This window comes from Leptodactylus fuscus, chromosome 3 (assembly GCF_031893055.1).
Source record: "Leptodactylus fuscus isolate aLepFus1 chromosome 3, aLepFus1.hap2, whole genome shotgun sequence".
In the NCBI taxonomy this organism is placed as follows: domain Eukaryota; kingdom Metazoa; phylum Chordata; class Amphibia; order Anura; family Leptodactylidae; genus Leptodactylus; species Leptodactylus fuscus.
The window spans coordinates 189,494,533-189,517,883 of record NC_134267.1 but is presented as its reverse complement, the minus strand read 5'-3'; the positions used below and the strand labels follow the sequence as shown (position 1 = coordinate 189,517,883).

Sequence of the window (23,351 nt, the reverse complement as noted above, 5' to 3'; positions counted from 1 at the left end):
TAGGTACAACCGACCCCCGAAAAACAGGAAGCGAGATGGGAAATCTGGATGTACGTGAACTCACTGGACTCGGGGAGGCCAAAAATGGACTGGAGCTCAGCAAATGGCAGGAGAGTCCGAATCTGATATATATATCGGCCAGCCGAAAGAGGCCCGGCTTCAGCCACGGGCCGGCATGGGCCCAGTGAGTCCAGGCAGGAAATTAGGGTGCAAAAGAAAGGTGGTCATGGAAGAGTGAGAGGAAGAAATGGGAAATCGAGCCAGACACGTGCGCCAAATGTCACTAGTAAGATGAATATTAAATATTATTAATAAATGAATTCCTCCCACTTTCTAAAATGCAACATGAAAAATGCTGAATTTATCATCTTTCTCCTCATCTTATTTACCCAACAGCACCAACAGAACTTATTGTTCATAGTCAACACCTGTACACTTTCCTCAGTCTCACAAGTGCATTGCCTTGTGATAACCGTTCATTCTGCTTTGTCTTCAAAACACATACCCATGTCTTTACCACCTCCTCTCACCTTAACGTCCATTCTTTCTTCAACCTTGAGTCAACAAAAATGCTACTGCAGACCCTCATCATCTCCTGCCAAGACTACTAAAACATTCTCCATAGCTTCCCATCTAATTCTCTTGTTTTCCCGCATCACCTTTCACAGAAAGTCTGCAGAGATTTCCTCTGCAGACCTTCTGCTTCAATGATACTTATACGGATAACACCAGAGTTTCCATAGGTATAATTGACATGCTGCGATTTATAAAAACACAACTGTTTTTGAAATTACAGCATGTCCACTGCGGATATTTTTCTGCAATTTGTCGATTGGATTAGTCAGAATCCCTTTCACTTTGCAGATACTGTAAAATGCTGCGGTTTTTGCACCATTATATGTGACCCTTTCCCATTAATTGGATACATATTTTTAGAAGTTTTTATATACAATTATTTGAATTAAAGATTTTTTTTCTTTTTTTTACTATTAATAGAATATTTTGGTGTTACAATCCTAAGGATAAGAAATAAGTCTAACCAGTTGCCGTTAACAAATGGTACGGGAAGCATGCAGGCGACACACGGATGTTACCTGTATGCTCCCTTTGCACCACCCGTGCTTCCGTGGCCCCTTTCATTTAATGAATAGGAGCCACAGAAGCAGGGCAATAAAATTGGACAGAGATATGACCTATTCCATATTTTGCAGCCCAGACTGTCGGGCCACAGACATGACTGTGTAATTCATGGTCATGTGTATGGGCCCATAGAGGTCAATGGGTCAGTGTACTATCACACACTGACCTAATATATGGTCATCTGCAAGGGCGCTTACAGAAGTGAATAACCCCTTTAAGCTAAGGCCCCATGTTGCGGAAACGCAGTTTCTTTTGTTGCAGATTTTGTAGCGTTTTTTTGAGCCAAAGCCAAGAATGGCTGCAAAAGGAATGGGAACTATATAGAAAGTATTTATTTAGATCAAAAAACCACAGCAAAATCTTCAACAAAAAAAGCTGCATTTCTGTAACATGGGGCTTCAGCCTTAGGCTGAGGCCCCATGTTGCAGAAACGCATCCTTTTTGTTGCAGATTTTGCTGCGTTTTTTTTCAGCCAAAGCCAAGAATGGCTACAAGAGGAATGGGAAATATATAGGAAGCTTTTATACTTCTACTTTCTACTTAATCCACTCCTGGCTTTGGCTCAAAAAAACACAGCAAAATCTGCAAGCAAAGAAGCTGCGTTTGACAATGTGGGGCCTTAGACTAAGGCCCCACGTTGCGGAAACGCAGCTTCTTTTGTTGCAGATTTTACTGCATTTTTTGAGCCAAACCTAGGAGCAGCTACAAAAGGAAAGGGAAATATATTGAAAACTCTGAAACTTCTACCTTTTGTTCAATCCACTCCTGACTTTGGCTCAAAAAAACGCAGCAAAATCTGCAACAAAAAAAGCTACATTTCCGCAATGTGGAGCCTTAGCCTCAGCCTTAAAGCTGTTGGCTGAGATGGACAATTTATAACATATCCTTAGGGGTATTCCAGGCATATCAACTGATGAACTATTCTTAAGATAGGTTATCAAATAAGAATCGCTGGGGGTCTGACATCCGGGGTCTGACATGTGTGGCCTTTCACACAAAAGCACAGTGCCATACATTTTATAGTGACTGTGCTTGATATCACAGCTCAGTCCTTTAACTTGAATGGCACAGAGTTGCAAACATGCTCTTTGTTTGAAATATACAGTGGGGGTAACTGACTGTGGGGGCATCCTAGGGAGGTGGGACATGATACTATTGGAGCAACCTGGAGGACTACATGAAACTGTGGGGCAGCCAGTGAGGAGCGTGAAGCTGTGGGGACAACCTTAGGGGAGGGGGGGCATGACACTGTGGGGACAATCTGGAGGTCTACATGAAATGATGGGGGCAACATGGAGGAGGGGCTTGAAACTGTGGGGAAACCTGGGGGTAGTACATGATACTGTGGGGGCAAACTGGGTGGACATAATACTGTAGGGGAAACCTGTAGGGCAAAAAAAGAAAGTCTTGCAAGACATCAGAATAAATACAACACTCAAATATGTGGCAGGGAAAGAGTTAATATGAAGAATAGGGTTAATGATCAGGTACAAGAAGTTCTCTACAGGTGAGACTCATATTGAACGATTTTACTAGCGCCTTCCTATTGATTTGTGTATAACTCTTTCCCTGAAGCAGTTAGCCATTGAGAAGTAAAAGCTACAGGCCGTTCATTTCACCTTCCATTAGAATAGTCTTAGTGATTGATCATGGGTAGTCCAAGATCCTAGCATGTGAACACCGTCAGACAGCTCTTCGCTTCTTAAAGAATACAGAAAATTTTGATTCTATGGTCATGTGATGTAATAGATAAGACTTCTCTAGCAGGGTACCGGCGGCGGGGCAAACACCTTGGCAACTTCTTCAATATTTCTCGTTAGATGTCACTTACAGTGACCGTGTCACCTCTATGAGCCAAATGGGGCGCAGTCCATCCATCCATCCATCTATCCATCCATCCATCATTATATGGTAGGCCAGCACAGAATGCATTTTCCCTATAAGGGCCACTGCAGGAAAAGAGAATGGCTATAACCAAGAATTTGGCAGATAATCTGGGCCCATGACAGTATATCCATTATTTAAAGGGGGCTTTCTCTATCAGACAATGTTCTTAAAGGATTTCTTAAAATCTAGCTCAAAATATTTGAATAACTGTGTTATATGAAAATCCTTCAGATTACTATACAAGTAGTAGTTTTTCATATACTACAGCCAATGAATATATCACCTGTTACGTCCATAGAGAGGCGACTGTTACGAGAACAATAAACTTCCCTACACGAGAGCCTTCCAGGTAGATAAGATGCAGGATGTGTGGGAATGTGTGTGTCAGACTAATGATGGGCTAGAAACTCCTTATCACATATCATAGTGTCAGACCAAAGAGCAAAGGTACAGCGATATCATCTAACCGGGAAATCCGTGATGGGAAGTCGTCTCTTTCATTTCTGAAAATCCTAACTTATACCTTTACTCGAGGTTTTCATTTCGGGTTCATTTTCTATTCTTGGTCAACATGGCTCAAGCTTTGGAACTGGTTGGATTTTTTATGGGTTTGATTGGAAGTTTAACATTTGCGATCACTTTGGCAAGTGAACATTGGAAAACTTCTACTCAAAGCGGCAACGTGATCACCTCCAACATCATATATGAGAACCTATGGAAGAGTTGTGCGACGGCTAGCACTGGGGTCACCAACTGCAAGACGTTTGACTCTCTGCTGAACTTGCCTGGTGAGTTCACTATTATATACCCTCATTACCAAATCCTCCACGTTCGACAGTCCCAATAGATTCTAAGGGAGTGACAGCTCTATAGCCGCCATTTTATGATCTCCCTTGGACTGTCACCTGAATACCAAGATATTTATATATGTAGGAAAGATTATATACAGTAGAGGTGAGATACACTATCTGTACATCACTGTACTCATGATCCTTGGGACATGCCTTAGGGGACAAAATTAAGGCTATGTTCACATCTGCTTCAGAGTCTCCATTCGGAGACACCTGTTCAGTGTCTGGTAAAAATCCTGGCAAAAAAAAGTAATTTTTCTCATTCTGGTGCTATCTGTTAAAAATTGGGGTCCTTTGGGATCCATTGCTGTCTGTCATTTGATGGACTGTTTTTAGTTCCTCTGGTTCTGAGACAAACCAAAAGAATAAAAAAACAGACGAATGTGAACATAGCATAACATAGGTTTTATTAGTAATTGTGGAAACCCCTCGAGGCCGGAGCCCTACGTGGCCTAAACCACAGTCACTGCGTAGTGGATGGGATTGTAGTAAATACAATCCCCACACCGTGGTAAAATACACGCGGCATATATGCCGCGATTTCCAAAACCGTTGCGGTTTTGCAAATTGCAACATGTCAATTATGCCTACAGAAACGTCAGCGGTTTTCCCATAGGTATAATTTTTGCAGAAAGTCTACAATGGAAACCTCTGCAATCTTTCCATGAAATTCGCTGCTGGAAAAACCATGATGCATTGGCGCTGCGTTTTTTTTCCCACACTGCGAGACGATACACGGGGCCTTAGCCTAAAGGAACTGCTATAGATTTTTCTCAGTCACATCAAACACACATTAAAGCTATTTCAATTGTGCAGAATAAATACCGCATTAACTTTATTCTGCGATTATCGCGATGCCAAATATATTTGTTTTTTTGATGTTGTGTTACACAATCACTTTTTTTTGTAACAAAAATCATTTGCTTTACCGTAACCATTCTAAGAGCCATAACTTATTTTTCCATAGAGGGAATTGTGTGAGGACTTGTCATATGAAAGATGAACTGTAGTTCCTATTAGTACTGTACTAGAAAATGAAATTATGGGGAAAGAGCTATTTTATCTTACTAATATTATAAATGTGAAAGTTTGGATGTTTGTGTGTTTGTTCCTCGATCACACAAAAACAGCTTAATGGATTTGGATGAAATTTTAACACATAGATAGTTTGTATTAACCTCGATTAACACATAGGCTACTTTTTATCCCGATAAATGACATGGTTTCACGACTGTTATGAATTTATGTTCATATACTATATTAATCTGCTCTTGCCAGTGGCAGTATCTCAGCTAATTGGAGTTTGCTGATAAAGCCAGGTCTGTTATCTTTCTATGTAAACACACAGATAACCCTGAGTCCATTGTGTACAAGCATCTACATATTATCTGATCTGCTCCAGGCAGTGCTGACACACTGACATGGGAAAACCCTTTTAATCCAAATTTGCAGTTTGCCAATTTTAAACATGCTGGGAAAAAGAAAATCTAATTTGTCACAAAATTCTAAAACAACAAGAGCTATGAAGGCAGCCAGAAGTCACAGACTTCTCCTCAAGCAGAGCTCAGAAGGATTGAGCAAGCTAGGTGTCAAGCACCTCTTAAAGCAGCCGAAACGCCGGAGCAGGTGGATCTTCCACGCCAACAACACACTCATTATATGGAGCCCCAGCAAGATGCTGAGATGCCAGAACAATCACAGGTATGGCGCAAAGAAAGAGTTCAGCAGCAGGCCAACTTGACAGCTGTTGATACGCTGGAGCAGGTGAACCATTAACAGGCACGGTGCAAGGAACAAATTCAGCGGCAGGCCAGCTTGAGAGCTTCTGACGCCCCAGAGCAGGCGGATCATCGACGCCAACAACATGTTCATTATATGGCGTCCCAGTGAGCTGCTGAGATGCCAGAACAATCACAGGCATGGTGCAAAGAAAGAGTTCAGCAGCAGGTCAACTTGACAGCTGTTGATACGCTGGAGCAGGTGAACCATTAACGGCAGCAATTTGCTGAATATAGGCGGACAACACGTAGACAAAGGCAGGCAGAGGCTAGTTTTTAAATATATTACTAACATTTGTACTTGAACACTAGGGGGCATGATCATTCATATAATCCACTGCAATACTTCTGTATTGTGCAAGGCTCATTACCAAGCATATGTCTAATCACTATGTTGTGACTGTAACGAGCTGTGCATCTGTGTGTACATCACATGACCATGGACTATATCACATGACTGTAAACTAATTTTTATCCACTAGACGTAAGCAGAATGAATGACAGCGAGCAGATATATAGAAAACCATGGGGAATAGCATATTAAAAAATTGTAGAACTTCATTATACAAACACTAACATCTCCTCTCAATATTTGTCTGAAACTGGACAACCCCTTTAAACTGCCAGGATCCCAGCTGTTGTAGCAGGAGCAGGATGTGTATTACAGTGAGGCTTTCATTGCAATTTTGGGGTACCAGAAAGACATGTAGCATAGCTTAACTGGCTTTAAACTTCACAAAGTAATAAATATAATGGGTGGACTAGAATGATTATTGAAAAAAAAAAAAAGAAATATACTAATAAAAAAAACAAAAAACTTTTGTCACTCCATTTCAAAATGAACTTGAATTCAATGTAATGTTTTGAATAAGTAACTGACAGTTTTATTGTGCAGTTATGTGCTCTCCTCTGGAGCATTGATCTCCTCCATGCTCCTCTGATTCACACAGTTTTTCCTGTATGAATAGGAGGTCAAATTCACAATCCAGCCTTGATCTGACTCCCATAGACTTGCATTGAAATTTGCAGAGATGACAGGTTGAGCCTTTTTCATGCAGTTTAGGAAGGACTAGAGAGGAAGAAAACTGCAAAGAGCCTTTCACCGCTGTGGGAAACCTAGCAGGCATGTGGACGCTACAACTATTGACAACTTCGGTCTATGAAAATATGTCTCACAATTGGCTTAAATGGAGTTCATAGTTTGTGTTTGGCCTTATGCTGAAATTTAGAGTGAAAAACTCATTTATATTGCAATATATTTGTGAAAATATATTCACTGTTTTTTATTCTACTGCATATAAAGCTGAAAGTATTATTTTACATTAATGTATATAGCTCATATGTAGACCTTTATGTTTCTATGGTATCAGACTACAAACGATCGCAATGTATTCCGATTATGGGTCCTAAAATGGAACCATAGTCAATATATATCACTGAGTGGTCAGACAGCCACATGCCAGGTACCAGCAGGAGACCAAGAAAAATATTATTTTTACATTCACAGATCATTTAAAATCCGATTTCCAAGAAATCAACCCATACATTATGGTAATAAAATAATGATCCTATCTTATATTCTTAGAGGGGATCTTCAGATTTATGGAAATGAAGCTTAAATAGGCAACGTCCTTTCAACAAACTTTGCATAAATGAATAGTAATGGCAAATATATAAAAAACCGTTTGTAATATATTTTATCATATAGTAATTCTTCCTACTGTCCTTATCAGGCCATTTCCCTGTCCCTGCTCCCTCTGATTAGGTCCATTCACACGGAGTAAACGTGCGCTCATTTTGGCAAAATACACGTGTAAAAAATACACATATAAAAATAAGACTCCCATTGACTTCAATGACATTTTTTACACGTGCAAAAAAAACACGTCAAAATCCACGTGTAACCCTAGATGTATTTCAGGTGGTTTGGTCATCCGGGGACGCTTATTGTGCTCTGAATGGCCTCACACCCTTCCCTTTTGTCCTTTCCTTTGTAGTGTGTGTACTCCCTGTCTTTTTTGTATACTTTATGCTCTGTTTTACTGTTATTTTATTCCACTGATATATGTGTGCCTTATTTTTTGGCTTTTGTATTGTTACTTTATGGATGTTAAAAATTCTTTCAATAAAAATTACAGTTGATAAAAAAAAATACACGTGTAAAATGTCATTGAAGTCAATGGGAGTCTTATTTTTACACGTGTATTCTTTACACGTGTATTTTGCCAAAATGAGCGCACGCTTACTTTATGTGAATGGACCCTAACTGAGTTTCACTCTGAAAATTCTGCTATATCTGTCTCATGATGAATAGGTAAATCTAAAGAAAAAAGGAAAGATATTAAAACCTCAGCTTATTGGTATGCATTAATATCTGATATACCCCCCCCCCCCCGGATATATAAAGAGATAAATGATCACCTATAAATACACCACCCAACTTGGGACAGATAACGCTTTATATTGAGATTTCCAAACAAATTAGGGGTATATCCCTATCTATAATCAATTTGTCTGACTTACTACTGTTGGTGTCGTTCTCACAGGGCAAAGCCTTCAATGTGTGTTAAATTCCTTAAGAAACTGATTGTCAACCAAAGGAACATAGAACCAGTCCCTTTAAAGCCTGGTTCACATTAGCGTATGTGTTCTGTCCGGTTAGACATAAGGACTACCCCCCCGAACAGAATACAATCGCAATTGCAAGCGCTGTGCTGTAAAGGCACACGGACCCCATAGACCAGACCTGGGCAATGTACTACCAGCGGGCCATATCCTGCCCCCTGACTGATTCAGTCTGGCCTGCATAGTTTGACCATGGAGGCGTGTCTAGGGAGGCGTGTCTTAGTGCCGACAGAACAGTGCAAGAAGATGGAGACGTGTGGTGATTGTCCTAAAGTACTGAGAGGGGAGGGAGGGGGATGTGAGATGCAGGGTGTAGAGTGTGTGTGTCTGTCTGTGTCTCATTAACCTAGAGGCAGAGATGGAAGGGGAATGTTATACTGGGGCAGAGATGGAGGGGGGGGGGCATGAAACTGGGGGAGATATTGATGGGGGAAATGAAATGGGGCAGATGAAGGGAGATATGAAATTGGTAGAGAAATGGAGGTGGGGACATAAAACTGGGGGTAGATGAAGGGGGCACTTAGACTGGGGGGACATTAAACTGGGGACAACTGAAGGGGACATTAAACTGTGCAGGTAGCTACCACTACGGTTTAATTGTTGCTTCCAGCTGCCCGAGTTTAATGTCCCCTCTAGTTTCCAACAGTTTAAACTGGAGCACCAGGAGAGGGACTTAATACTGTAGGACAGTTGGAAGGGAACATTATAATGTGGGGGCATATAATGTACGGGTGACTGTAAGAGGATTATACTGTGTGGGGACACTTGAAGAGATGAGTGAGAATGGGCGGAGTCAACATAGAAGTGGGTGGAGCTAAATTTTCCACGGCGCACATGGCCCTCTAGAATAGTTTAAATTTCTTATGCGGCCCCATGGGAAAATTAATTTCCCACCCCTGCCATAGACTATAATGGGGTCAGTGTGCTTGCTGCGCACTCCCTGCACGAAACATTCATGCGCGGCAAGCACATGGACCCCATTACAGTCTATGGGGTCCATGTACTTTTACAGCACGGCGCTTGCAATTGCAATTGTATTCCGTCCGGGGGGGGGTCCTCATGCGGACTCCCTCAGAAGGAATACATACGCTAATGTGAACCAGGGGTCAGACTGTCAGCAACTGAGAGGTGATCAGTGACTAACAGCACTCAATACTTTCAGCAGTAGGTGCAGTGTGAGCGCTGACTCTAGTTAGGGGGAGTAGCCACTGATAGCATTCATAAGTCGACCCATCCTCCTCCTATTCCTGTATAATGTACACATAATGTTCATCTGATATAAATTATTGTTTGGCCACAAAAAAACGACAGTTCGAGTTCAGAGACTGTCAACTCCTGTCATGGACTTGGTGTGAATGGGATTTGAGATGTAAACGAGAATGTCTTTAGATGGGTTCCAGGTCCATGGAGACTTATCTCTCCAGTAAATGTTCCAGTGACAAATAACACTTACTGAAGACCGATCATATCTCATAACATGTCTTTTTAGCAAATAATTGTATTCTCCCAAAAATAATCATTCTGGAGCATCTTTTTTATATGTTGTGCTGTTCCTTTATTATTCTGTCAAGAAATGTATGAATATCTTGATAACTGAGTGTTCCCAGTCTGGGATGTGTCCCTCTACACTCTCACACTGCCCAATCATATCAGACCATGCAGGGACACACCCCTTTGACAAGAAGAATGGTAACACCCAGTTGGAAATTTATTCATAAAGAGGAATAACAGGTATACCAAAAACACAAACACGCTCCATTTATTTAATGGGGAGTACAAATATGTAGAAAACAGACATGTCAGGAAAGGTGACAGTGAGTCCATGAAAGAAAAGTCACCATCTGTGTATTGTCAATGGACTCAACGATCCCCTATGGGCTCCCCCTTCTCCCCCTCCCTTGCTAACATCTTCATGTCGTGGTGGGAGGAGCTATTGATTTTTACACCCTCAAATCCTTATTTTTCTTTTTTACATTGCTATGGGCGCTACATAGATGATATCCTCATTATTTGGAGGGGTGATGTAGCGCCCATACCAATGTTCTTAGATTATGTTAATTCAAATGATTTAAATTTAAGTTTTACTTATAATTTTCATCTGAACAAAATTTGTTTTTTGGATTTGCATCTTATTGGCAACGCCGCCACGGCCTCACTTCAGACTTCATTGTACCGCAAACCCACTTCTGGAAATACTACTTTAATGGCTTCAAGTTGCCACCCGGCTCACACAGTTAAATCTGTTCCTGTGGGGGAGTTATTTCGCACCAGACGTGCATGCTCTGAGGATAGTGATTATAACATACAATCTAAAATTACACTAAAGAGATTAAAAGATCGAGGAAACCCTCAGTGGTCTCTTAAGAGGGCAGAACATATTATATCCAATAAAGATCGAAAATTACTCTTACAGGATAAGTCACCACCTTTGAATAATAATAAAAAAACAACTTTATTTTTTTCTACTCCATGTAGCCTTCAGTTTAATCAGGTAGTTAGTATAATCAAGAGAAATTTGCCAATACTTGAGACTGTTCCTACACTAAAGAAAATTTTATGTACAGGAGAGGCAAATCTTTATCTGATCATTTGTCTCCAAGTTTATATATTTCAAGAGACAATTCTGAATCGACCTGCTTAAATACTGTTTTTATAAATGTGGACAAGTTAGATGTACAACTTATAAGTTTTGTAAAAAAAAAACTAAAACTTTTGGTCCAGCAAAGGATAAAACTTTATTCAATATATCAAAGTTTTTCAATTGTAACAGTACTTACGTGGTATATGTGGTTGAATGTACATTGTGCGATCTTTTGTATGTGAGTTGTACAATCCGCCAGGTGAAAGTCAGATTATCTGAACACTTGGCGGATTGTTCTAAAAATCAAGCGGAAGGTATGTCTAATTTGTCCAAGCATTTTTCAACTTGCCATAGTGGGGATACATCCTCGTTATTCTTTTATGTAATAGATCATGTCCCGATGCCTATACGGGGGGTAATCGCAGAAACCTCCTCTTAAAACAGGAGGCATTCTGGATATGGAAATTGGGAACAAGGGTTCCGTTTGGACTTAAGATTAGACAGGACCTTGCGCTTATCTATTGATTGTTTCTTCTGTTGCATTGCATCCTTATAGTTCAATGTGGACATGAGTTTTTATGAATGATAGTAACGTGGTATGTTGGCGTCATAACTTTTTGAATCATGTGATGGATCACGTGACCAAGATATCACGTGACTATGGATATATCGGTAGAGGACTTCACAATGGGTTATGGATTTTGTTGCTTAGTTAATAGAATTACAGCGGATCAAAAATCATAGATATTTGGTGAGTTCACCTTTAGTTTATATACTGTATATCTGCTGTAAGACTATATTTAAGACGTATCTCATGAGTAACAGGTAGTTTTGCGAACTGTAGTTTAAGATGTTTTTCAAATCACTCTATACTTGTATTTTGATCTTGTGAATGGTATGTGTTTTACATTAAGGGTTAATACTTTGGGAAAAGTTAATGTGGTATTTAAGGCTGCATGCACACGGAGTTACGCCAGGCTTGTAAAAATACTCATTCACAGCCGTACACGCAAGCGCTGTGGACGGCTTCCGAACACTTCCCATTCACTTCAATGGGAGCGCTCGTAACGCCGGCGTTCCAAGCGCTCCCATTGAAGTGAATGGGAAGTGTTCGGGAGCCGTCCACAGCGCTTGCGTGTACGGCTGTGAATGAGTATTTTTACAAGCCCGGCGTAACTCCGTGTGCATGCAGCCTAAGGTTGCCTCTTAGTTGGTAAACATTAGGCTATGAGTAAGGGACATAACATGGGGTCCCAAAATGCGTAAGCTTGGTTTGTATTTGCAGGTCTGGATCCATTTTTTGTAAATGGTTTTAATATGTACTTAGTAAAAGTGAAGTTTTAATTCAACTTTTTTTGGCGCTGGATTTTTTATACATAAATTTTTCATCAACGATCTTCTGTCTTGTCTTGTCTCCCACAGCACATACCCAAGCCTGCCGTGCCCTCATGATCATCTCTCTCATCCTGGGTCTCTTTGCTTGTATAATCTCTGTGTTTGGACTGAAATGCACAAAATTCGGAAGTAGCAGTGAAAATGGTAAAGGGAAGATAGCGCTTTCTGGGGGCCTGATCTTCATTTTAGCAGGTATGGTATTTAAAATTATCAAAGCAATATTGTACTAACAGATATGATGTATGTATGTAAGGGGTGACAGCTACCCCCAACACAACTATGGGCTTAGATTTATGACTTATGTCATTACTGATGACTAGAGATGAGCGAACAGTAAAATATTCGATATTCGTTTTGAACAGCCGCTCAATATTCGACTATTCGAACGAATATCGAACTCCATTATAGTCTATGGGGAAAAATGCTTAGTTTCAGGGGATCCCACCATTCAACTCAGGAGAGTCACCAAGTCAACTATGACACCCCAAGAAATGATGCCAACACTCTGGAATGCAACTGGGACAGCAGGGGAAGCATATCTGGGGGCATCTAACATGCCCAAGTCACTGTATTACTTCGGGATCTCTGTCAGCTTGCGATATGCGCAAGCTGACTTTTTCCCATAGGAATGCATTGACCAGCGTTGATTGGCCGAATGCCATACAGAGAACAGCATTCAGCCAATCAACGCTGGTTCTGCCGGAGGAGGCGGAGTCCTATATCGGACCAGAATGGAGCCTGCTGTGGACCGATCTTAGACTCCGCCTCCACCGGCAGAACCAGCGTTGATTGGCCAAATGCTGTATGGAATTCGGCCAATCAACGCTGGTCAATGCATTCCTATGCCGAGATGTAGCAGTGCTGGCCGTGCGCTCAGCTCGACTACATCGGAGATGAAGCCGTGCTGACCGCACACTCAGCTCGACTACTCCCAAGATACAGCCGAGCTGAGCGCAAGGCCAGCACTGCTACATCGGAGATGAAGCAATGCTGGCCGCGCGTTTAGCTTGGCTACTCCGAAGATGCTACATCAGAGATGAAGCAGTGCTGACCGCACACTCAGCTCGACTACTCCCAAGATACAGCCAAGCTGAGCGCGCAGCCAGCACTGCTACATTGGAGATGAAGCAGTGCTAGCCACGCGCTCAGCTTGGCTACTCCAAAGATGCTACATCGGAGATGAAGCAGTGCTGGCTGCGCGCTCAGCTTGGCTACTCTGAAGATACAGACGAGCTGAGCGCATGGCCAGCACTGCTACATCTCCGCAGTGCTGAGTGTGCGTTGAACCATACTGCACACTCAGCTCTGCTGTATCTTTGTGTGTGCTGAGCTCGGCTGCTTCTCCATGTAGCAGAGCTGTGTCAGCACTACTACATCTGAGATCGGACCACAATGGAAACTGCTGTGGACGGATCTTAGACTCTGCCCCCTCCGGCAGAAGCAGCATTGATTGGCCGATTGCTGTATTCTGTATGGCATTCGGCCAATCAACGCTGGTGAATGCATTACTATGGGAAAAAGTCAGCTCACGCATATCGCAATCTGACAGGGATCCCGACCAGATAGAGCCCCAAAGAGCTGTGTGAGTAACATTCCCACCTAAATAAAGGTAATCCCTAGCTAACCCTGCCAGTACATCTATCCCTGTCTCACAGTCACATAGTTCAAATTAATCGAATGTTAAATCCACCATTCGTCTAAAATGGAGGTCACCTGATTTCGGCTGAAAATTCCTTTTTCCGATTTTTTTTCGATGCCTCCGTTGTCGTAGTTCCTGTCCCACCTCCTCTGCCCAGTTATTGGTGCAAAAAAAGCACCAGGGAAGGTGGGAGGGGATACGAATTTTTACTGCGATTGCCTCGTGGTATTCGATTGGAATCGAATATCTCGAATGGCCTGATATTCAATTGAATATCTATTTGATCGAACTGTGTTCGCTCATCTCTACTTATGACCTATTTTGGCGGTCCAGTGGTCCTCACCTTAGCGTTGAGTCTATTGAGGGATCTGTGAAAACAGGCAAAAATAGATCATATCTTTTGACGGCCTGTTAAAATGGACTGTTATAAAATCAATCATGTGAATAGCCTCATTCTAAAGAATTGATTTTAATACAGTCATGTGATGGCTGTCAACAAAATGCTTGTCACAAGACCGAAGAGCTTGTTTGTGTGAATAGGGCTATAGGGACTTCTATCAGGTCTGAGCCACTGCTGTTTACTCTAGCTATGACTGGGCAACTTTGATCTCAACATAGTTCCCTGGCCCTGTCGCTCAAAGGAAAGAAGGGTTTAAGGTGGGATATTAGAGCCCCGTGGGACATAGCAGTTTGGAGCAACAGAGCCACTCTCAGTGCTCTCAGTATCTAACTAATGACAGTCCCTTGTAGGGCAGCTTCTACAGTTTCCAAAGACGTCATTCGTATTCTGCATTGCAGCTCCGTTTTCATGAAAACTCACTGTATCTGCAAAGTGGATGGGATTCTGGCCAATCCCATCCACACATTACTGAAAAATAGCCGCAGCAGAAATGCTACAATTTCTAAAATTGCTAAATGCTAAAATTTTTTATAAATCGCACCATTCAATTATACCTATGGAAACGCTATGTAATGTCCCTTCACTTGCGCTCTGCAGTGCAGGAGGCGTGTTCGGTTATTATTGATTACTTTAGGTTCTTCTTGTCTTGTCTGAACACTGTCTTATTCCCTCACCTCTGTAATTGATTTTCCACCACACCCATCTCCTTCACCTTTGTTTCCTTCTGCTCTTCTGATTCTCAATCTTGTGTAAGCCGATGGCTGGTCAGATCAAGAAGGGCGTGTACATCTCACCCAGACTACTCAGGTGGGTGAGATGAGAAAACTCCAGAAAGAAGGTTTCTCAGCAGATGACTATTGTCTGCTGAGGGTTTTTTCAAAGTTCTGTTTACTGGGCTGGATTTTTAGGAATGGCAGGTAGGTTGGTAGAGTCATTCCACCCCCCTCCAGTACACACTTTGGGGATATTCCGGCAGCGACTCAGCTGCAGAGAGTATGCTCATCTTGGGAGGCTTAAGAAGTCAGCTCCAGTAACAGACTGTGGAGAGAGCTTGGCTGGAGAGCCAACAGGAAGGGCAGACTGTTGGAACTGTCTTGGTTGATGCAACCTACTGTTGAGTCTGCTATTATAGGTGAGGTAACCTATGTTGAGTTAGAGCCTAGCCGGGCAGGAATTTATTTTTGTATTGTTTCCTTTTGTTGCTGCACTACCTTTTGTGAGTGAAAATAAAACTCTACTTTTGTTTTGGACTAAACAAACTGGACTTGTGTGTCTATGCCACCCCACCTAGCAACCCCAGACCCTGACCCTTGGCTTTACCTGTGTGATTGACAGCCTATCTGGCAATCAATTCTGGGATGGGTTCTGGACTTCCTACATTCAGATTATCAGCCCACACAGGTTTGCTGGCTATTGTGACTTTGTCCTTGCTAAGCTTTCTACTTGCTCTTATTATTGGACTTACTTATTTCTGACCTTTGGCTTTTCTTGTGACTACTCTTTTGGATTGCAATTTGGTACTGCTTTGTCTCTCTGGCTTTGACCCTTGGCTTGTTGACTCCTCTTCTGTGTTGTGTGTGTTTAGTGTTTACACTTATTAGGAGAAGGGACCGTCGCCCAGTTGTCCCTGTCATTAGGACAATTGTGGCAAATAGGTAGGGACAGGGGCTGGGTTGAGCTTAGGACTCACTGTCTCTGTCTTGCCCTTATTTTCCTGGTTTCAGCAGCAACACTGGGGAATTACTCAACTAGCAATTCCATTACACACTAGTGTTTTCCATACAGATATAATAGAGGCAGAAAGTACACAGAGGAAATCTTGAATTTCTGTGAAAAGTGCTGCTGAAAAAAACACAATGCCCTTCCGCCACAGACTTTTCTGTTGCACTGTTTTGACTGCAGCTTAGTATATGGGGCCTTATCCTAAAGTGCTTTTCAGCTAATTTGTATAAGAATAAAACACTGATTTTCATGAAAATGGAGCTACAATGCCGAATAAGAAAGGGATCTTTGGAAAGTGTAGAAGGCGCCCTATAAGGTACTGTCATTAGTTTAACACCGATTTCCTGTTGACAGACTCCCCTTAAACTCCATCAGGAAAAAATGTGGAAGTTTCCAGAATTGCCAAACATTCCTATTTTTGTTTTGCTTACTTTGGAACAAATAGAAAACTTTCAAGAAGTGTTATTCTAAAAGTAGAGAGCAGATGATTTATGTCTGGTGTAGTCTGTCCATCATGCCGTTCGCGGCCCCTAGAACTGATCTTGGTTTATGAATGCTCTAGGATTTATTTTTGCTTGAGCCCTGGGACAATGCTATAAATTACAGATTATACACAAATAAGACTTTGCAGGAGAGAACAGACATTGCTGACGTTCTGAGTGATTTAAGTGCTAGATATGGCCTATGCCGGCTAAAAGAGCTGAATAATGTTCGATAAATATTAAATAGAACAGAAAAAATGAATTTTGGTTTAAAGACATACAAATGATATATGTGAGTGTGTGTGTGTATATATCTATATATATATATATAGAGAGAGAGAGAGAGAGAGAGAGAGAGAGAGAGAGAGAGAGAGAGAGAGATCTTCAAATTTGTTAACGTGTAATGTTAGCTCTAAATCTTACTTCACTGAATGGAGTTGAGCTGCAATACCAGAAATGACCTGTGCACAAACATGGCAGTGTGTCTCTGAAAAAAAGTAAACAATTTTTTCTGTTCCACGGCAACCCCTTAAAAATTTCATATACGTGTATACTCAGATCCACTGCCCAACAGACACATACACAGAATATAATTTGTAAAGTGCTTCAGAATATGTTGACCTTTCACGTCCTCTGGCACTCATGGGTCTATATACTGCTGGAAAGCTGACAGTGTGAACTCATGTGACCGCTGAGGCCAATCAGCGGCCTAAGGAAGGGACCCGGGACGTCACAGGTAGTAACGTCATGTGCCCTTTGCTGAGGCCACTGATTGGCAATAGCAGTCACGTTGGCTGGGACTTCCTCCGGGAAAAAACTACGGACCAGTAGGAACTTATTTTATATTTCCAAGCTGAATGAGGACTTGTTTTTTTGTGATCTGGGTTGTACTTTCTATTGGCGCCAGTTGAGTTTTCTGAAATGCATTTCATTTACCAATGAACTCTTCTTTATTTATTTATTTTATTTTGGAAGGGACTGCAATTCAGCCAATGTTTTTGTGTGTTTTTTACACCATGGACTATTTTTTTAAAATAAAAACTTAGCTTTATTCCATGAAACAGTATACTTATGGTGACAACAAATGTATTTAATTTTTTGCTGAACAGAAACATGTTTTGTGGAAAAAAGTCATTTCTGGGGTGTCACTTTATTTGAAACCTATAACTTTTAAATTTTTTCCATCACTGTAGTTATGATGTATTTTTGTAGGACAAGCTGTATTATGTTTTCTTCAACTTTGGGTTATATATAGTTCATTTTTAAATCTTTAGACGTTTTGGGGTGGAAAGTGGATGGATCAAATATGAATTCTGCCTTTGTATTTCAAAATTTTCAAGTCGTATATAATGCAGTTTAAAGATTTTCCTATGGGTTGTTACAATTACAATGTTACTACATATTTAGAAGTCCCTAGATGTCACAGTCTCTATTGACTACAGCTTTAAAGAAGCTTACTCACCCAGTTGCTTAAAGGGGTATTCCCACGTTGCATACTCACCAGTCTTCACTGCTGTAAAATCTTTCTTCCTGGTTTCTTGCGTCAGTTGGTGGGTGGGGTTTCACATGCAACCTGCCGTTTAGCACTGCCCCCAAATTAGCGTGAAGCTCCTATGGGGCGGCTGAAGGGCCTGTGATGTCATGAAAGGTCCACAAACAACACTATATGCACAATATTGGACTATGAAGTACAGGCAGGAGCAACTCCATTCTGTGTTACATACAGAGATTGCCTGTCTCTGCCATAATGAACACAATTGAATTAGCTAGCCTAATAACTGGGAGAACAGAAGACGAGTTCAGAAATGAAAGCAGCTCCTCTCCCCTATCTGATAGCAGGAAGGTAGGTCACGTGGTGTAGACACAGGAATAGCTAGAAACACAGGCTGGCTCCCGTGCACTTAGCCCCTCCCCCCTCCCCCCTGAGAGCAGTCAGCTACATCACTTGATTTTTGAGCAGATAAGTCAAGGGCTGTGTTAACAATTAATTGAATACAGTAAGATAGTGGACAAACAAAGCAGTTTTGCTGAAGCAGTGTATTTAGGAAAAGTCTTACATCCACATTAACAAGCAGTATAGATAGGATCCTTGTGATGGGACAACCCCTTTAAATCAACTCCTCTCTCTGGTAGGTATGGACACAAGATTGGGGAATGAGCAGGATGAGAGCTTTAGAATTCTGATACCATTATCCTGGGGAATGAGGGGGAAGGGGGAGAGTGGATAGCAAAGCTCAAATTCACACTGTCACCATTCCCTATTTATTCAGTTATATTTTATAATGATAAAATAATGACAACTAATGATAATATAAGGATGTTTTAAACAAAATGATTTCCACTTTAAGCCCCAATACTCAACATAACCCAAAAACATATAATACAGTATAATATAATACAATACCTCTTCCTCACATTTTTATATATCTGGTTGTGTTACTTCTACCATAATGTCACCAGAATCTACATGAGTACTATATAACTAACAATCACACATACATTATACATACTGTATACACATACAGGCAACATGCACAAAAAAGTGATATAAACACACGACCACAATAACACATTATAATCTGACACTGTAATCCCTTATCATTCTATACAGGACTCTGTTGTCTGGTACCGGTATCTTGGTATGCGGCCACTATCACTCAGCAGTTTTTCGATCCTATCTATGTTGGAATAAGGTGAGAGTGTTTATTGTGTTAACTGAACCTGAATTGTTTTGTAAAGAGGAATGGTCCAAAATACCTTCATCCAGGATCCAGGAACTGATTAAAAGCTACAGGAAGCGACTAGAGGCTGTTATCTTTGCAAAAGGAGGATCTACTAAATATTAATGTCACTTTTCTGTTGAGGTGCCCATACTTTTGCACTGGTCAAATTTTGGCTTAATGCATATTGCACATTTTCTGTTAGTACAATAAATCTCATTTCAATCCTGAAATATTACTGTGTCCATCAGTTATTAGATATATCAAACTGAAATGGCTGCTGCAAACACCAAAATATTTAGAACTAAAAATGATTAAGATTAATAGGGGTGCCCAAACTTTTTCATAGGACTATATATATATATATATATGTGTGTATATATGAGCAGTGTATTCCACCTACCGTCTGCACCCCTAATGAACCAAAATGGCACAAAAAAATGTTCCATTCGGCTATTAGTAGTGCTTGAAGAATACAGAAAAATACACTGGACATATAGTTTATGAGTCTGGTGTACTAGTAAGGAACGATCTTACCCCCTCTGCAGTGACTGAGGGGTGGGGAACAAGTCACGCTGAGAGGCTGCCTCGGTGAAGTGTATCTTTTTCTGACAGAATACAGACTAGACTTTCCATTATGGCACACGTGAAGACATTTTGTCCAGTTTTAGAGGGGTGCATTGCTGTTGTTGGGAGCATTGGTATATGAGGGCATGCACACATGGCAAACAGTCTAGACAGTCCTGCCAGACCGGCAGTAGAGAAGATAGTATGATTCACCGACATGCAGTAGTAGCTCCTAGTTTTCTTGCCACCATACAAAGGTGGCACCTCCAATACTCAACTATGGTGCATTCTTTATCAAGAAGTGTATGTGTCCATTAAATTCTATTGGCACTGACAGATGTTCTTTATAGGACCTGTTGCACAGATAGATATATAGATAGATAGATAGATAGACAGACAGACAGACAGACAGACAGACAGACAGACAGATAGATAGATAGATAGATAGATAGATAGATAGATAGATATTTTAGGAATAACCTTCTAACACCATGTAAATACCATATTTCTCTAGGTATGAAATCGGCTCTGCACTTTATATCGGATGGGCTGGATCTGTACTAGCTATTCTTGGTGGATCTCTTTTGTGCTGTTCTTTCAAGAAAAAGAAAAAATCTCCAAAACAGGGGTAAGTAAAATGAGCCCATAAATATCCTACTGCTGGGTCACTGACTCTGCACATCATACGGCAGTCTTTTCGGAAGGGTTTTATTCTTGCTGTGTACAATGCTTTGACAGCATTGAATATATTTTGTATAGACTTATACAATGCCACCATAACATGATAAAAAGCTCTGATATGTCCACATATGTATGAATGCATCTTTACAGCAACTTTATCTATATCTGTAAGGTTACAAGCATGAGGAAGCATGTTACCCAGTTTCCATGGCACTATCTAATGTAATGAAATTTATATTTTACCCATTTACTTTCCTATCCAAGGTAAAATAACGCAAAGTCTTCTTTTTTATATTAAGTAAGAGGTCTGGTAGGGAGGTTGATTAAATCCTTGGGTGGTAGGTTGCCAGGTAGGTGTGAGGACTGGATAGTGCAGGTTCTAGTACTGTGCAGTATCTGCTCCTATTCACACCACAAGCCATTTCAATGACATAAGGTGCACAAAACAGATGGCAAAACCTGACAACCAAGGTCTAGGTTTGGTTTTAGGCCTTCTAATAAACAATTCTACACCCAAAGCTTAACTTCAACACACCCTCCATTATTGGTCTCGCAACTCCAATCTGATTTCCTTTTTTAATGGTCATTTGGCCATCTGGACTAACTGGGCATTCACTTGACTCAAACCCATTCTACACTGTACTCCCCAAAACACTTATGCCTCTTGTCTACATTAAGACTACTACTAAGAGTCCACTCCCATAATATGGTCTTTTTTTTTTTAAAGTATTTTAAACTCTTCATGGCCCCTTCAGTCTTGGTCCATGGCACATTTTGCAGAAAAACTAGACATTGTGTCTTCAATTTCTTTGACTTGATTCCCAGAGTGGCAGGCTCCACTTTACATAGGCATCGATGCGAAGAAGGCCTTGGTGAGCCAAATGTCACGAAACATTACTAGGCAGCTCAGATAATTCTCCTTCAGTCCATGGAAAATGTCCTTCTCTGGATTTCTCTTCAAGCCCTTGACAAAGTCCCGGTTACTGTAGACTCAATTTTATGGATTCCTCAGTGATCCCGCCCACCCATCTCTAACCAAATTACTAACCAATCCCTAAAAATATGGTAATCAGTAAAGTATTGTGCACATTTTATTTCACCCCATCTACTCATATTACTACTGCTCAATAATACCTTACTCCCCTGGTGAAGAATCATCCCAGGCCTTCCAATTCTGGCTGCGCAAAGGTCTCACTAAATATACCATCTTTTCTCCTTAGATTTCCTTTCTTCTCAGATTCAACTTGTATTACCTTCCATCTTTTCTTTCCTCCAACTTTATTTTACAGCTCTTAAAAAATACTTAAAAAGATTTCTTCCTTAACTTTAACCTCCTTTGAAACTTATTACTTCCATGTTGAAGGCCACATCAGACAAATTTATTCTAATCTAATCCACTCATCGTAACAAACCCAACTATTCTATGTTCCTGAATGGAAACTTAATCTAGTGTCCACCATATCAGACGGCCAATGGGCTCATATCTCAGAGGCTACTCAAAATACCCTAATGCTGGAAACGTCCTATAACGTTCTGTTTCGGTATTACTTTGTATCCACCAGAATAGCTTATGCAGTACCTAGTTGCCCTATTAATTGCTACAGAGAATGTAATATATGTCCCTATATAAAACAACACTGGATAGGGGTGTACAATGTTATTGACTCTGTTCTAGGTCGCAACATATAAAAGAACAAGTGGGAGTCTATGCTGAAAAAAAAAGTTTGGAAATATACCCCCCCCCCAAGATCTAAGAGAGTGGGCGCATTCATCTTCCTCACCATTAAGCATACTATCACCTTGGTGTGGAAAATAAGCGACTTTTACATCAGTGAGGTTAAGAGGCAACTGAAATGCTGCCCGATCAATGAAAACTCCAATCTCAACAGTAAAACATGATACATTTCTGAGAGTTTGGTCCCCATGGCTAGAATATAGTACTTCTCCTCAGCCGATAGTCACCTGCTTTCCACCTGGCACATTGTGTTTGAATACCTATCCTATCCTGCCTGCCTGCCAGCTGTCCTGGCAACCACCCCAAGTGAGAATTTTTTTTCCCTAGACCCACCCTCTTCTTTTCATTCCGCTTTTCCTCCTCCTTCTCTTTTCTTTCACTTCCTTGATCCCACAGCTTGTGTTTGGTCGCTACGATGGCTCTATAGACTCAGGTTGGTGTCACTGTGTGATGTATCTCATGAGGGACTGCCCACATGGCTAGCATAACCTTGTCTGCATAAACCCTAAAAGGGCTTATATCTTTGGAATGGCTGAACAGATTTAGATAAACAAAACACCAATATGCTCAGGGTGACAGTACCTACCGGATGATATATGTCATTGGGCGTTTCAGAAAGAACTCTGTATGCCTTTGTATCAATTCAGACACATGTAGCAGTACAGTAATTGAAACTTGTACGTGTTTATGAGCCCATGCACTTGACATGTGAATCTCCATTAACATCTATGCATCTATATACCATGATCACCCATGTAATGGAAGGATTCTTTTACTTTCTTGCAGGGCCTATACATACAACTACAACAAGTCACCTGACAATGAATTCACGCAATTCAAAGAGATGAGAGAAAGCACCTCAACCTCCAGAGCTTATGTGTAGCCAGGACAGGAGCCACATTCAGCCATTTTATACTAAACCATTGTCTTTTTAATATGTGTATCTATGTGTTTTTTTTTCAGTGCACGCCATTATGTACACTGGTGCACTTCTACATAGTATAGACAGGAATAAGAGCACACTGTGGAGATAACACAACCTATGTTAGCGCTTCGTTTTGTATACATTGACTGTTCTGTATTTGTATGACATTGTGCATGTTGGGAACCAGTAAAATTCTAATTCAGACAAGTAATGTTGGTTTACT

The 23,351-nt window shown here is 41.0% G+C and overlaps 1 protein-coding gene across 1 annotated transcript; it reads left to right on the top strand.

The window, feature by feature from the left end:
* The first annotated feature begins 3,509 nt into the window (after positions 1-3,509).
* On the top strand, positions 3,510-23,328 carry LOC142196772 (claudin-15-like). The gene is made up of 5 exons (XM_075266745.1): positions 3,510-3,815; positions 12,285-12,449; positions 19,112-19,193; positions 20,302-20,415; positions 22,990-23,328. The coding sequence occupies exons 1-5, from the start codon at positions 3,599-3,601 to the stop codon at positions 23,084-23,086; spliced, it is 675 nt and encodes a 224-aa protein (XP_075122846.1). The 5' UTR covers positions 3,510-3,598; the 3' UTR covers positions 23,087-23,328.
* Positions 23,329-23,351: the final 23 nt, after the last annotated feature.

What these genes read in the sequence shown, in the direction of transcription:
- LOC142196772 (XM_075266745.1), top strand. Translation starts at nt 3,599, where the DNA reads ATGGCTCAAGCTTTGGAACTGGTTGGATTTTTTATGGGTTTGATTGGA. An exon ending in CCTGATCTTCATTTTAGCAG is followed by an intron (nt 12,450 to 19,111) that starts GTATGGTATTTA and finishes CATTCTATACAG; the next exon opens with GACTCTGTTGTCTGGTACCG. An exon ending in CCTATCTATGTTGGAATAAG is followed by an intron (nt 19,194 to 20,301) that starts GTGAGAGTGTTT and finishes ATATTTCTCTAG; the next exon opens with GTATGAAATCGGCTCTGCAC.